The sequence below is a fragment of the Delphinus delphis genome, chromosome 3 (assembly GCF_949987515.2).
Source record: "Delphinus delphis chromosome 3, mDelDel1.2, whole genome shotgun sequence".
NCBI classification, from domain to species: domain Eukaryota; kingdom Metazoa; phylum Chordata; class Mammalia; order Artiodactyla; family Delphinidae; genus Delphinus; species Delphinus delphis.
Window position 1 is genome coordinate 19,862,628 of NC_082685.1, and position 16,480 is coordinate 19,879,107.

Genomic DNA, 16,480 nt, shown 5'->3' on the forward strand with positions numbered 1-16,480 from the left:
GTTAATTTACAAGTCGAGGGGAATTTTCCCAACAAATGAATGATGCCGCAGCCAGGGGTAGGCTGCAGAAGGCGCTCTGAGTCTCTGGGTGCACCACAGACCTCTTGGGATCGCAGCTGGAACTCGGGCTGAGGAGTCGCAGAGGTGCATGCGCGGGAGTGGGTGCAGCCCGGCGTCCAGGGTGCAGCCTGGCGTCCAGGTGAGGGCGGAGGTGCGTGCTGCGCGCGGGGTCAGCCAGGTACGCGCTGTGGGGCTAGCCAGCTCCGTTTCCGCCCCCGCCCCCGCCCCCTCGCCGCGCGGGGCAGGCCTGGCCGCTCCTCCCCTGGGTGGGTCCCGGCTCCTTTTCTGGCAGGGTCTATTTGCATAGAGGAAACTGCCCAAAGTGGCCGCTGTGGAGGAGCTGGCTGCAGGGAAGGGGGCGTGCGCCGCGGTCCGCTGCTGCCTGGAGGCCAAGCCCCGCGCCGGGCCGACCTCGTGCCTCGGGCTCTCCAGCACGCTCCAGCACGCTCAGCCAGCGACCCCGGCTCTGTGCACCGTCCCCTCTGAGAGTCCACCTGCGACGAGCACACCATGAGTCCAGGCCAGGGCGCCGGCGGCGACGCGCGTAAGGGCTGCCGGACGGGCGGCGGCGGCGGCGGCGGCGGCGGCGGCGGCGGCGCGGGGCGTCCCGCGACGGCAGCCGGGGCCTGGGCGGTGAGCGCGCTGTGCCTGCTGCTTTCCGCCGGCTCGGCGGCCGCCTGCCTGCTGCTGGGCGTCCAGGCGGCCGCGCTGCAGGGCCGGGTGGCGGCGCTCGAGGAAGAGCGGGAGCTGCTGTGGCGCGCGGGGTCGCCGGACACCCTGGTCGCCTGGGCCGAGCCGCAACTGGAGCGCCTGCTGCGCGAGGTAAGTCGCCGAGCGCAGGGCTGGGAGTGTCCGTGCGCCGGGAGCCGTTGCGGTGACGAAAGGTCGCTCGCCAGCCGTGAGCGCCCGAGTCCGTCCGAGCAGCCTGCGCGGGGCCGGGGGTGGGGTGGGGTGCTGAGGGAGGCTGGGGTGCTGGCGGCCGAGGGGTCCTGCTGTTCCCGCTCCAGCCTCAGGGTCGGCCTGCGTGAAAAACAACCTAGAAGTGCTGTTTCGGGGACGAGCAGGGGGAGGAAGAGGAAAGACTGAGAACTTTGAAATAACAGATCTGGGGGCGGGTCTCCACGGGTGTTTGCGCTCGGACCGGTGGCTTCCCGCCTGCGTTAAGCGCCTGCCTTCCTACCTGTGCCAGGATAATGAAGAAGCTTTTGCGGGAAGTGTGTGGTGACTTCTGTCACTGGTAGCAGCTACTGTTCCCAACGCTGATATACCTGCAGAGGTGTGGGGCTCCCAGCAGACCGGAGGTTTCCTGGTGGCAGGAAACCTCAGTCAGACCCTGGCCGGGGCCCTTGGAGGGGCATGGTTAATCCAGCCTGCGCTGTCCACCCTCCGGCCCCTCAGGAAAGTGTTTCAGAACAGCTCCATCTTGGAGATGCTGTGCTGTGCCTGGGGCTGCTTGGGCTCAGCGCTCACCCAGGGCAACCCAGACCTGAGGGGGTGCCAACATCAGCTTGGCAGGGTGAGGGGAATAAAAAACAGTCCGGGCCAAAAAGTACAGATTCTGGATTCGGTCGACGCCACCTAGGCGATGCCACCTGGGCATTGTGGACACAGCAGATGCTGAGTTTCCTTGCTGGAAGCATCATATGAGACTCTCTGACACTTCTGTTAAGGTTGCTGCTATGTGTCTTCAAAGCAGGAGCCACATGTGAGACTTCAAATCTCTCACCCATCATGCTGATCAAAACCTCCAGCAGGGCACCTCCCCATAGAACAGTGGTGGTAGACTGGCCAGAGCGCCCCTGCTTGTGCTGGCCTCCCTTGCCTGAGCCATCCTCTTCTTCCTAGGAAAGGCAGCTACCCCAAGATCACAAGCATATTCCCCAAAAGGGCATCCTCAACTGTAGTATGAATAGCACCACAGTGTTTCAAGGTAGAGGAGAAGATGGGCAGGGCTGTTACTACCATTTCCCCTGAACTGTGCCCAGCTGTGATCTTTATTAATGTAGCTGTGTATCCATTTTTTAGTTAATTTGGATTCTTTAAGGTGAATGGGAGAAAACTGTACCATGCCTCTGTGTTCACCATACCTATTTCTTAGTCACTTTAATTTAAGCCAGTGTTACATCTCTTCTAACTTGGTTTTGGGCAAAATTGCTGCTTCATGAAATGATTTCCTATGTTCCTCTTGAAAGTGCCTGCAGGCTTTAGAAATCTCTGCTGGCAACTCCTGGTGATGGTTTCATAATTGCAGCCCATTACCTTTTGGCAAATCCTTAGAGACAAGGGTATTGAATTGATTTATGGAGGGCCAGTAAAATTTCTACCTGTTAGTGCTATAACTGTGGCTGTTCTTTCGAATGGGGGGCCCCTTTTACTTAATAAAAAATAAACTGCAAGCTTTGATTGAGTAAATCAGAAATCCCAGTAAAACCTTTTAGAAGAAACTTGCAAATTGTGTCCATTCTAATAGGGAGGAGAGTGCTGGGAAAGCAGCCACTGCTGAGATTCGAGTCCTGAACTATACAGATCATAGGAGGCTTCATCCTGCTTCCAAGGAGTTATTGGGCAGAGTATTCCCCCTCTCTCTCCCTCTCTGTTTCTCTCTCTCTCTCTCTCCATACCACCCCCCCCCACGCCACCTCCCCCACTTCTTTCCTCTTCATTAGTAAGGGGAAGGGAAAATTTCAAATCCTGGGATTGCCACTTGAAATTTGCTATACCATTCTGCAGGCTTCATCATTAGCAGAGGACACATCCTAATGCTTGTGCTACTAGCTAACCAAGTTTGGTGTTGAGGAGTCTCTACTTGGAGCATCTGAGATGCCACACTATGAATGCAGTTGGGGTTCAGCTTCTGACTGTTTCAGTGTCCCTGTGAAAAGGCATCTCTTTCCCAGGGCACCAGTCTGTTCCTGCTCCTAGCCATTCTTCTCACAAATGTCACTGGATGGGAAATGTACATGGCCTGGCCAGTGACCCTGAGAGTCCCTGGCTGAGATGAGGGGACTCATGGGAGGTGCATAGTGGGAGTTGGTAATTGGGTTTAAATAGATGTGAAGATAATTTAGAAAAACTATTTGATATGAAGGACAAATAAATAATGAACTGAAAATCTCTTAAAGAAAGAACCTTTGTACTTGAACATGTTTTTCAGTTCTAATTTGTTCGCAGTGAAGCATCCTTTCAGCCTGTGCTGAAGTAGCTGTGTATGTGAGGATGCCTGCAGCTTGTCCTTTTACCAACAAGCTTGTTTTCAGAGAATAGAAATCCTTGCCAACCATACACAACTTTAATGTCAGAAAAAAATAAAAAATAAGCCAACAGAAGCCACTGTTAATATTGGACCCACTGTCTTTGTTCCCTTGGGAACAGAACTGTGAAATAACTTCTTTGGGACTGGCTGATGTGCCTGATAATGTAGATATAGAAGCTACAAAAAAGGAATATTCATGATAACTCATGATTATTAAAGACCCTTCCCATGGTACAAAATAAAGAAATGGTTTTCAGAAAATAAAAGCAAGATTTTTGAGCAAGAGTCATTAACAATAGTATCTTCAGTATGACCCAAAAATATAAATGCAAAACAAGCATATGATTATTATGCTTTTAAAGTGCTTTAAAGAGCTTGCCTCGGTAATCAACCCCCCCATTAGTTATACCTATAGTTACAGTACTACAAAAGCTTAAATTTTAGAGTAAATAAAATAGCTGCTATACCACAGTAAAAACTTTAATGCAAGGATTAAAGAAATATTTAGTTGTATTCAGAGGAAACTATTTTCAGCTTACAATGGATTTATTGTTGGCTGTTGGTCTTCCATTCTCCAGACCAATCAGTTTGAAAACAAGAAAAGCCCAGAGACTCAGGGTAAAATTCAAGCCCTTTCCTTCCCTACCATCAACTATATATATTGACTAAGGTACCATAAAACCCAAATCAGGAATCAAATGTAGCTTTTTTTGGCCTCTGTGGCAGCTTGTCACTTATCAGGACTGCTCTAAGGTGTATGCTTTAATAAAAATGGCAATTTTTGAGTCCCATAGCACAACTGGAGATGGAGTATAAATCATAGCTACATTTGTTTCCTTGACATTTCCTGGCTCCCAAACCAAAAAAGTTTACAGTTACTTCCTGGCATGCTCACTTTATTTCTCCACTCTTTTTTTTTTCCTTGTTTTTTTTGCAGAAGTTTAGGAGAGCTTTATAATAATAGCAGCATGTTTAGAATGAGCCGACTGTTGGGGCATTCCTTTCACAGATATATTTTGGAATTGTTGAATTGGACTTTTACACATTAGCTTTGAAGATTTGCAGCAGTGCTCCTGAAGTTCGAGGATCTGAAAGCTGAATGAATTTAGACCAGCAGGCAGAGACGGGTAGATGATAAATGGGGTTTCAGTCCCACTATTTACTAGTCCTGGCATCTAACCTCTTCAACTTCCTGAGCTCCAACTTCCTCTTCCCTAATACGATGGTCACAACTACCTGTGTACTGATGAGCAAATAAGATAATGTAGAGGAAAGTGTTGGTCAGTAAGTCTTTTGATGGTGAGTACCAAAATCCCCAAGTGTGATTCCTTAAACAGTACAGTCATTGAATTATTTTGCATAACCTGAGAATCCTGGAAGTCAGCCTGCAGGTCCTGGGTTAGTTCAATGACTTGGCCATGACTGGGTGCCAGGTCATTCTCTGCCATTCTCTTTTTTTTTGTTTTGTTTTCCCTGTCACTTTATTTTTATTTTCTCTCACAACTTTACATTTACTTTCTTTTTTTTTTTTACATCTTTATTGGAGTATAATTGCTTTACAATGGTGTGTTAGTTTCTGCTTTATAACAAAGTGAATCAGTTATACATATACATATGTTCCCATCTCCTCCCTCTTGCGTCTCCCTCCCTCCCACCCTCCCTATCCCACCCATCCAGGTGGTCACAAAGCACCGAGCTGATCTCCCTGTGCCATGCGGCTGCTTCCCACTAGCTATCTATTTTACATTTGGTAATGTATATATGTCCATGCCTCTCTCTCACTTTGTCACAGCTTACCCTTCCCGCTCCCCATATCCTCAAGTCCATTCTCTAGTAGGTCTGTGTCTTTTGTTTTTTTTTTGCCCTTGGATTGTGCATTTTATTTCTCATATATCAAGTTATGCCTTTGTTTGAGAGCATCATGACATTTGTTTTATTTTATTTTATTTTTTAACATCTTTATTGGGGTATAATTGCTTTACAATGGTGTGTTAGTTTCTGCTTTATAACAAAGTGAATCAGTTATACATATACATATGTTCCCATATCTCTTCCCTCTTGCGTCTCCCTCCCTCCCACCCTCCCTATCCCACCCCTCCAGAGGGTCACAAAGCACCGAGCTGATCTCCCTGTGCTATGTGGCTGCTTCCCACTAGCTATCTACCTTACGTTTGGTAGTGTATATATGTCCATGCCTCTCTCTTGCTTTGTCACAGCTCACCCTTCCCCCTCCCCATATCCTCAAGTCCGTTCTCTAGTACGTCTGTGTCTTTATTACTGTCTTACCCCTAGGTTCTTCATGATATTTTTTTTTCTTAAATGCCATATATATCTGTTAGCATACGGTATTTGTCTTTCTCTTTCTGACTTATTTCGCTCTGTATGACAGACTCTAGGTCTGTCCACCTCATTACAAATAGCTCAATTTTGTTTCTTTTTATGGCTGAGTAATATTCCATTGTATATATGTGCCACATCTTCTTTATCCATTCATCCGATGATGGGCACTTAGGTTGTTTCCATCTCCGGGCTATTGTAAACAGAGCTGCAATGAACATTTTGGTACATGACTCTTTTTGAATTATGGTTTTCTCAGGGTATATGCCCAGTAGTGGGATTGCTGGGTCATATGGTAGTTCTATTTGTAGTTTTTTAAGGAAACTCCATACTGTTCTCCATAGTGGCTATACCAATTCACATTCCCACCAGCAATGCAAGAGTGTTCCCTTTTCTCCACATACTCTCCAGCATTTATTGTTTCTAGATTTTTTGATGATGGCCATTTTGACTGGTGTGAGATAATATCTCATTGTAGTTTTGATTTGCATTTCTCTAATGATTAATGATGTTAGCATTCTTTCATGTGTTTGTTGGCAGTCTGTATATCTTCTTTGGAGAAATGTCTATTTAGATTTTCTGCCCATTTTTGGATTGGTTTGTTTGTTTTTTTGTTATTGAGCTGCATGAGCTGCTTGTAAATTTTGGAAATTAATCCTTTGTCAGTTGCTTCATTTGCAAATATTTTCTCCCATTCTGAGGGTTGTCTTTTGGTCTTGTTTATGGTTTCCTTTGCTGTGCAAAATCTTTGAAGTTTCTTTAGGTCCCATTTGTTTATTTTTGTTTTTATTTCCATTTCTCTAGGAGGTGGGTCAGAAAGGATCTTGCTGTGATTTATGTCATAGAGTGTTCTGCCTATGTTTTCCTCTAAGAGTTTGATAGTTTCTGGCCTTACATTTAGGTCTTTAATCCATTTTGAGCTTATTTTTGTGTATGCTGTTAGGGAATGATCTAATTTCATACTTTTACATGTACCTGTCCAGTTTTCCCAGCACCACTTATTGAAGAGGCTGTCCTTTCTCCACTGTACATTCCTGCCTCCTTTATCAAAGATAAGGTGACCATATGTGCGTGGGTTTATCTCTAGGCTTTCTATCCTGTTCCATTGATCTATCTTTCTGTTTTTGTGCCAGTACCATACTGTCTTGATTACTGTAGCTTTGTAGTATAGTCTGAAGTCAGGGAGCCTGATTCCTCCAGCTGCGTTTTTCGTTCTCAAGATTGCTTTGGCTATTCGGGGTCTTTTGTGTTTCCATACAAATTGTGAAATTTTTTGTTCTAGTTCTGTGAAAAATGCCAGTGGTAGTTTGATAGGGATTGCATTGAATCTGTAGATTGCTTTGGGTAGTAGAGTCATTTTCACAATGTTCATTCTTCCAATCCAAGAACATGGTATATCTCTCCATCTATTTGTATCATCTTTGATTTCTTTCATCAGTGTCTTATAATTTTCTGCCTACAGGTCTTTTGTCTCCTTAGGTAGGTTTATTCCTAGATGTTTTATTCTTTTTGTTGCAGTGGTAAATGGGAGTGTTTTCTTGATTTCACTTTCATATTTTTCGTCATTAGTATATAGGAATGCCAGAGATTTCTGTGCATTAATTTTGTATCCTGCTACTTTACCAGATTCATTGATTAGCTCTAGTAGTTGTCTGGTAGCATCTTTAGCATTCTCTTTGTATAGTATCATTTCATCTGCAAGCAGTGACAGCTTTACTTCTTCTTTTCCGATTTGGATTCCTTTTATTCCTTTTCTTCTCTGATTGCTGTGGCTAAAACTTCCAAAACTATGTTGAATAAGAGTGGTGAGAGTGGGCAACCTTGTCTTGTTCCTGATCTTAGAGGAAATGCTTTCAGTTTTTCACCATTGAGGATGATGTTGGCTGTGGGCTTGGCATATATGGCCTTTATTATGTTGAGGAAAGTTCCCTCTATGCCTACTTTCTGCAGGGTCTTTATCATAAATGGGTGTTGAATTTTGTCAAAAGCTTTCTCTGCATCTATTGAGATGATCATATGGTTTTTCTCCTTCAATTTGTTAATATGGTTTATCACACTGATTTGCATATATTGAAGAATCTTTGCATTCCTGGAATAAACCCCACTTGATCATGGTGTATGATCCTTTAAATGTGCTGTTGGATTCTGTTTGCTAGTATTTTTGCATCTATGTTCATCAGTGATATTGGCCTGTAGTTTTCTTTCTTTGTGACATCCTTGTCTGGTTTTGGTATCAGGGTCATGGTGGCCTCGTAGAATGAATTTGGGAGTGTTCCTCCCTCTGCTATATTTTGGAAGAGTTTGAGAAGGATAGGTGTTAGCTCTTCTCTAAATGTTTCATAGAATTCGCCTGTGAAGCCAACTGATCCTGGGGTTTTGTTTGTTTGGAAGATTTTTAATCACAGTTTCAATTTCCTTGCTTGTGATTGGTTTGTTCATATTTTCTATTTCTTCCTGATTCAGTCTTGGCACGTTGTGCGTTTCCAAGAATTTGTCCATTTCTTCCAGTTTGTCCATTTTATTGGCATAGAGTTGCTTGTAGTATTCTCTCATGATCTTTTGTATTTCTGCAGTGTCAGTTGTTACTTCTCCTTTTTCATTCTAGTTCTATTGATTTGAGTCTTCTCTCTTTTTTTCTTGATGAGTCTGGCTAATGGTTTATCAATTTTGTTTATCTTCTCAAAGAACCAGCTTTTAGTTTTATTGATCTTTGCTATCGTTTCCTTCATTTCTTTTTCATTTATTTCTGATCTGATTTTTATGATTTCTTTCCTTCGGCTAACTTTGGGGTTTTTTTTGTTCTTCTTTCTCTAATTGCTTTAGGTGCAAGGTTAGGTTGTTTATTCGAGATGTTTCCTGTTTCTTAAGGTAGGATTGTATTACTATAAACTTCCCTCTTAGAACTGCTTTTGCTGCATCCCATAGGTTTTGAGTCGTTGTGTCTCCATTGTCATTTGTTTCTAGGTATTTTTTAATTTCCTCTTTGATTTCTTCAGTGATCACTTCGTTATTAAGTAGTGTATTGTTTAGCCTTCATGTGTTTGTATTTTTTACAGATCTTTGCCTGTAATTGATATCTAGTCTCACAGCGTTGTGGTCGGAAAAGATACTTGATACAATTTCAATTTTGTTAAATTTACCAAGGCTTGATTTGTGTCCCAAGATATGATCTATCCTGGAGAATGTTCCATGAGCACTTGAGAAAAATGTGTATTCTGTTGTTTTGGGATGGAATGTCCTATAAATATCAAGTAAGTCCATCTTGTTTAATGTATCATTTAAAGCTTGTGTTTCCTTATTTATTTTCATTTTGGATGATCTGTCCATTGGTGAAAGTGGGGTCTTAAAGTCCCCTACTATGAATGTGTTACTGTCGATTTCCCCTTTTATGGCTGTTAGTATTTGCCTTATGTATTGAGGTGCTCCTATGTTGGGTGCATATTTACAATTGTTATATCTTCTTCTTGGATCGATCCCTTGATCATTATGTAGTGTCCTTCTTTGTCTCTTTGAATAGTCATTATTTTAAAGTCTATTTTGTCTGATATGAGAATTGCTACTGCAGCTTTCTTTTGGTTTCCATTTGCATGGAATATCTTTTTCCATCCCCTCACTTTCAGTCTGTATGTGTCTCTGAGTCTGAAGTGGGTCTCTTGTAGACAGCATATATATGGGTCTTGTTTTTGTATCCATTCAGCCAGTCTGTGTCTTTTGGTGGGAGCATTTAATCCATTTACATTTAAGGTAATTATCAATATGTATGTTCCTATTCCCATTTTCTTAATTGTTTTGGGTTTGTTATTATAGGTCTTTTCCTTCCCTTGTGTTTCTTGCCTAGAGAATATCCTTTAGCATTTGTTGTAAAGGTGGTTTGGTGGTGCTGAACTCTTTCAGCTTTTGCTTGTCTGTAAAGGTTTTAATTTCTCTATCAAATCTGAATGAGATCCTTGCTGGGTAGAGTAATCTTGGTTGTAGGTTTTTCTCCTTCATCACTTTAAATATGTCCTGCCAGTCCCTTCTGGCTTGCAGAGTTTCTGCTGAAAGATCAGCTGTTAACCTTATGGGGATTCCCTTGTGTGTTATTTGTTGTTTTTCCCTTGCTTATTTTAATATGTTTTCTTTGTATTTAATTTTTGACAGTTTGATTAATATGTGTCTTGGCATGTTTCTCCTTGGATTTATCCTGTATGGGACTCTCTGTGCTTCCTGGACTTGATTAAGTATTTCCTTTCCCATATTAGGGAAGTTTTCAACTATAATCTCTTCAAATATTTTCTCAGTCCCTTTCTTTTTCTCTTCTTTTTCTGGAACCCCTATAATTCGAATGTTGGTGCGTTTAATGTTGTACCAGAGGTCTCTGAGACTGTCCTCAGTTCTTTTCATTCTTTTTTCTTTATTCTGCCCTGCAGTAGTTATTTCCACTATTTTATCCCCCAGGTCACTTATCCGTTCTTCTGCCTCAGTTATTCTGCTATTGATCCCATCTAGAGTATTTTTAATTTCATTTATTGTGTTCATTGTTGCTTGTTTCATCTTTAGTTCTTCTAGGTCCTTGTTAAATGTTTCTTGCATTTTGTCTATTCTATTTCCAAGATTTTGGATCATCTTTACTATCATTATTCTGAATTCTTTTTCAGGTAGACTGCCTATTTCCTCTTCATTTGATAGGTCTGGTGGTTTTTTATCTTGCTCCTTCATCTGCTGTTTGTTTTTCTGTCTTCTCATTTTGCTTATCTTACTGTGTTTGGGGTCTCCTTTTTGCAGGCTGCAGGTTCGTAGTTCCCGTTGTTTTTGGTGTCTGTCCCCAGTGGCTAAATTTGGTTCAGTGGGTTGTGTAGGCTTCCTGGTGGAGGGGACTAGTGCCTGTGTTCTGGTGGATGAGGCTGGATCTTGTCTTTCTGATGGGCAGGTCCACGTCTGGTGGTGTGTTTTGGGGTGTCTGTGGACTTATTATGATTTTAGGCAGCCTCTCTGCTAATGGGTGGGTTGTGTTCCTGTCTTTCTAGTTGTTTGGCATAGAGTGTCCAGCACTGTAGCTTGCTGGTCATTGAGTGAGTCTGGGTGCTGGTGTTGAGATGGAGATCTCTGGGAGATTTTCTCCATTTGATAGTATGTAGAGCTGGGAGGTCTCTTGTGGACCAGTGTCCTGAAGTTGGCTCTCCCACCTCAGAGGCACAGCACTGACTGCTGGCTGCAGCACCAAGAGCCTTTCATCCACACGGCTCAGAATAAAAGGGAGAGAAAGAAAGAAAGAAAGAGAGAAAGAAAGAAAGAAAGAAAATAAAACAAAATAAGATAAAATAAAGTTACTAAAATAAAAAATAATTATTAAGAAAAAAATTTTTAAGTAAAAAAACACACACACACACAAAAAACGGACGGATAGAACCCTAGTACAAATGGTGAAAGCAAATGTATACAGAGAAAATCTCGCATAGAAGCATACACATACACACTCACAAAAAGAGGAAAAGGGGAAAAAATAATAAATTTTGCTCTCAAAGGCCACCTCCTCAATTTGGGATGATTCGTTGGCTATTCATGTATTCCACAGATGCAGAGTACATCAAGTTGATTGTGGAGCTTTAATCCGCTGCTTTTGAGGCTGCTGGGAGAGATTTCCCTTTCTCTTCTTTTTTCTCACAGCTCCCAGGGGCTCAGCTTTGGATTTGGCCCCGCCTCTGCGTGTAGGTCGCAGGAGGGCGTCTGTTCTTCGCTCAGACAGGACGGGGTTAAAGGAGCAGCTGCTTCGGAGCCTCTGGCTCACTCAGGGCGGGGGGAGGGAGGGGTGCGGATGCGGGGCGAGCTTGTTGCAGCAGAGGCCGCCGGGACGTTGCACCAGCCTGAGGCGCGCCGTGCGTTCTCCCGGGGAAGTTGTCCCTGGATCCCGGGACCCTGGCAGTGGCGGGCTGCACAGGCTCCCCGGAAGGGAGGTGTGGATAGTGACCTGTGCTCGCACACGGGCTTCTTGGTGGTGGCAGCAGCAGCCTTAGCGTCTCATGCCCGTCTCTGGGGTCCGCGCTTTTAGCCGCGGCTCGGGCCCGTCTCTGGAGCTCTTTTAAGCAGCGTTCTTAATCGCCTCTCCTCACGCACCAGGAAACATAGAGGGAAGAAAAAGTCTCTTGCCTCTTCGGCAGGTCCAGACTTTTCCCGTGGTGCACTAACCCCCTGCAGGCTGTGTTCACGCCTCCAACCCCAGTCCTCTCCCTGCGCTCCGACCGAAGCCAGAGCCTCAGCTCCCAGCCCCGCCCGCCCCGGCGGGTGAGCAGACAAGCCTCTCGGGCTGGTGAGTGCCGGTCGGCACCGATCCTCTGTGCGGGAATCTCTCCGCTTTGCTCTCCGCATCCGTGTTGCTGTGCCCTCCTCCGCGGCTCCGAAGCTTTCCCCCTCCGCCACCCGCAGTCTCCGCCCGCAAAGGGGCTTCCTAGTGTGTGGAAACTTTTCCTCCTTCACAGCTCCCTCCCGCTTGTGCAGGTCCCGTCCCTATTCTTTTGTCTCTGTTTATTCTTTTTTCTTTTGCCCTACCCAGGTACGTGAGGAGTTTCTTGCCTTTTGGGAGGTCTGAGGTCTTCTGCCAGCGTTCAGTAGGTGTTCTGTAGGAGTTGTTCCACGTGTAGATGTATTTCTGGTGTATCGTGAGCCCTGGGAGTGGCCTTGGGGCGCTGGGCAAGCAAGGGGAGCTGACTCTGGGGCTCAGGCTGGCCGAAGCAGCGCCGCGCACGGATCTAGGTCCTCCTGATGCCTCGACACAGACACAGTGCTGCCATTCTCTTGGTCTTTCCTCATGGTCACAAGATGGCTGCTGCAGCTCCAAGCACATGTCTTCACACAAGAATAGCCAAGGTAGAAGGGAAGAGGGCAAGAAAAAGCTATCTTCTTGAGAGGCTTTCTTTTTTATTTGAGTTAGGGAACTTTCCTTATAGCCACCAGCCAGAACCAGGGCCAGTGATCACCATCATCCTGTCAAGAGTGTTGGGGTTGCCACAGGAGGCTTTGGCCAAGCTTGGTGAATCCTCTGAGTCTGGGCATGTTGTCAGTGGAACAAAATTGTAGCTTTGTGAGCCTAGGAATGGCTATTGGGGAGCAACTAACAGTGTCAAATGGGTGCCCTAGAATGTTACCCTAGAGGAGGACAGGGCGGGGGTGGAGGGAGGGGGAAGTCATCCATTGTCCTGCCACAGTTTTCATGACCATACCCCCTTCACTGCTCCACACTTTGGGAACACTCTCCAGCTGCAAAATTTCTGTTTCCCTCAGGGTCCTGCTCTCCAGCCCTGCATCTAGCCATAGTAGTCAAAGGCAAGGTTGATGCATTTGGGGTTCTCTCTGGCTCAGTCCCATGCTTTGTAGTTTGTGGTCTTTAACCCTTAAGTGCATGCTGTTCTGATCCCAAAGTGACTGACTGGAGTGGCCTCCTTATTGGCGATGGCACTTAGGGTCCTGCTTTCCAACTCTTTCCACATCGTGGCATACACAAAAAACGACACCTGCACATCACCCTGCAGTAAGTGGAAGAGGCTGCTCGGGCTGGAGGGAACTGGCCCAGCCACTCTGAGGACCAAGGAGATCAGTATACCTGAAAACATGTGTGGTGCCCTATACCCATCAGGTGTGCCTAGGCAGCTCTGCTCCCCCTCCTCACCCCAATCCCAGCCATAGGCCCCCTTGGCTTTTTCAACAGCCATATCTCACTGTGGCCTCCAAATCCCCTTCCAGAGATCATGGAAGAATCATGGTCCCCAGAGCAGGGTGTCTCTTTTACCTTCATTGAGCATCATCTCATTAGATTCCACCTTTCTAGTTGCCTTTGGATCCTTATACTTTCAAATAGCAATGTGACAGGACCCCAGCTCAGATTGGCTTAATTAAAAAGGGAATTTAACCGAAATGTCCAGGGAAATGTCTGCTCAGGCACAGCTAGAGGTGCCTTGATTTTGTGTTTCTTTGTGTTGGCTCCATATTTGTCAAGGATGCCCTCACTCTTTCCCATGAAGTGACAGGGCAACTGTCAGCAGCTCCAGGTCCATGTCCTCAGCATTAGAGTTTCTCTTTCCCAATAGTCCCACTGATTCACTCCAGTGGTCAATATGGATTACCTGCACCAGTCACTGAGATGAGCCAGGCAGCATCTCTGATCTCTGTGGTGGGGGGAGGTTCTGTGCACCTGTGCACATCTGTGTGTACCCCACTGGAGCTGAAAGGACCAGGAGTGGAGGATGGTCCCCAAAGGACAATTTGGAGTGTTGTTATTAGAAGGGAAAGAAGACAGGGGGCTGGTAAAACCAAGTAGATGACCATCCAAGGAATAACAAGAGAGAGGCTTGGGCAATAAACTGGAGCCACATTCTGGAGAAATTCTTCCTCAATGGCTTGAAATCCAGCTAAAGGATTTCTGATCTAATGGGCTAGGCAGTAGGTTGGTAGGTGTTTGTTCTGCAGGTGTTTATGTATATTGATAAATTTGGGTTTATCTGTAGGATCAAAATCTGTATTTCTCTCTGAATATAATGTGCTCACAAAATGTGAGCTTAACAAGTTATAGGATAACTTAAAATCTTAAAACTTTCCCACAACAGCATCATGAATCGTGGAAGACAGAGGTTATTGTCCTTGTTTTACAAGGGAGAAATGTCACTAAGAGGGAGGCCATGACCTGTTCCAGGCACACAGGCCAGGCCTGAGCTCCCTCAGGTCAGCAGGAGGCCTTGGAAGGAGGAGTGATAAGGACAGGTGTGTTCTCTCCACCCTTTATATGAGTTTCATGTCCACCCGAGGGCAGTCAGGGCCGCCTGCTCCTGGGGCCCACCTTCCTCGGCCCACTTTCTTTTCTTTTTTTTTTTAAGTCTTTATTGAATTTGTTACAATATTGCTTCTACTTTATGTTTTGGTTTTTTGGCTGTGGGGCATATAGTATCTTAGCTCCCCCACCAGGGATAGAACCCATACCCCCTGCATTGGAAGGCGAAGTCTTAACCACTGGACTGCCAGGGAAGTCCCCCTTCAGCCCATTTTCATCTGCTTCCCAGGGAGTGTTCTCCCCATAGGAGTGTACTCATGCAAAAGGAGGCTCCTCTCCGGACTGGTTGAGGAATCTGTTGGGGTGCCCTGAGTCCCAGTGACCTGGAGCAGTGAGGCCAGGAGGTTGCCCAGCTTTGCCTGGTGCTGTGTGTCAGGGTGGCCTTGAGGGACCTGTGTTTGAAGAGGAAGCGCTCTGGACAAGGAATCAGAAGGCCACTGTCTTTAGTCTGTTCAAGCTGCTGTTACAAAATACCACAGACTGGGTGGCTTAAACAACAGATATTTATTTCTCACAGTTGTGGAGGCTAGGAAGTCCAAGATCAAGGCACCAGCAGATTTGGTGTCTGGTGTAGACCCGCTTCCTGGTTCATAGGCGGTCTTCTCCCTGTATCCTCTCATGGCAGACAGAAGGGTTGAGGGAACTCTCTGGGGTCTCTTTTATAAGAACACTAATCCCATTTATGAGGGCTCTACTCTCATGTCCTAATCACCTGTGAAAGCCCCCATCACCTAATCCCATTACAGGGGGGTGGGGGGCTCAATGATTCAGTCTGTAGCAGCCACCACCTGTTGGCTGTGTGGCCCAGGCTGGTCCAGAGCCTCAGTTCTCTATGCATGAGGCAGGGCTTAGAGCACTGCTCAGCCTGTGGGGAGGGGCCAGGGTGATTCAGGAAGAGAAGGGAGGGCTGGACAGAGTAGCTTGTACAGCCCAGGGTGAGCTCTGAGCACTAGATCCTGCTATTCTTCAGTGTCAGGGTCCCAAAGGCCTTTGGTGTAATCCTACACCTTCAGGGAGACCTCTCCTTCACCACAGATTTCTACACATTTCCCCCTTTTGCCTTAATTATTCGGACCCCTGCCCCCCACTAGGCATTGTTAGGTGTTGGTGGGAGACAGAGTTCTTTCAAACCCTTTTCTCTTTGCTCAGCAGCTCCCCAGCTCCCACTCCTGGACTGTGGCCACCTCCTTTAGGATGTTAGACCCAATGTTGGGAAATAGCACACCTGCTTGGCAACCCTTCCCCTTCCTCCCTTTTTAAACTTGAAATAACCAAGATGTATGTCGATTTAACATGATTAATGTTATTGATAATCCCATCACTCTAAAACAAGGACATTTAACATTTTGCACGATCCCTTCCAATTCTTATATGGATGGACAGATTTATGTGTACCTAAGTGCACACACCATTTACACCTTGCTTCTGTATATTCCAACCTTTTATCAAACACATTTTTCCAGGTGCTGCAGTCTTTATGGTCATGTTTCATGACCACATAGGGTTCCATCAGTGGAATCTGCATCCCTCTGTCAACACGGCATCTAGGCCTCTCCACATCTTCGTTGGCACAGACAGCTGATGGTTTTATGGGGAAAGTTTCTTACTTCTGTTATTTTTTATGATGTAGAGGACCTGCCTAAAGAGGATCATTTTTAGGGCTTTGTTTTTTGTCTTGATTTTGGACCATCCAAGTTTGTCCATGACATACATGTTCATCCTCCTGTGGAATTCCAAAACTGTTGCACCACTGTGAAATCATGCTTCAAGTTTTATGATGGGAAAAGTGGATTCAATCTGCCTTTTGGTTGAACTTTCATTTCAGTTGGGTCTGTTGCTGTTTTTGAAAGCAAAAGCAAAAGCAAATGATAAAGAAGTCTTAAAGTAAGATTTGGAAGAACTCTGAAGATTTCATCTCAGAATTAGGCTCATTTGTTGGTTTGGTGCAGAACCCTCCTTGAGTAGTGTTTTGCAGTACCGGGCACTGCACTTGGTCTGTGCTGCGACTTCTAATTCTGTGAGCAAATGTAACT

General features: G+C 45.4%; 1 protein-coding gene across 1 annotated transcript in view; it reads left to right on the forward strand.

Moving 5' to 3' along the window:
• Positions 1 to 416: 416 nt before the first annotated feature.
• Positions 417 to 16,480, forward strand: part of COL23A1 (collagen type XXIII alpha 1 chain) — a 353,196-nt gene continuing 337,132 nt past the window's right edge. Inside the window, exon 1 of the mRNA XM_060006761.1 lies at positions 417 to 882. Coding sequence (XP_059862744.1) covers positions 571 to 882 — 312 coding nt within the window. The 5' untranslated portion in view covers positions 417 to 570. The remainder of the gene's footprint in view (positions 883 to 16,480) is intronic.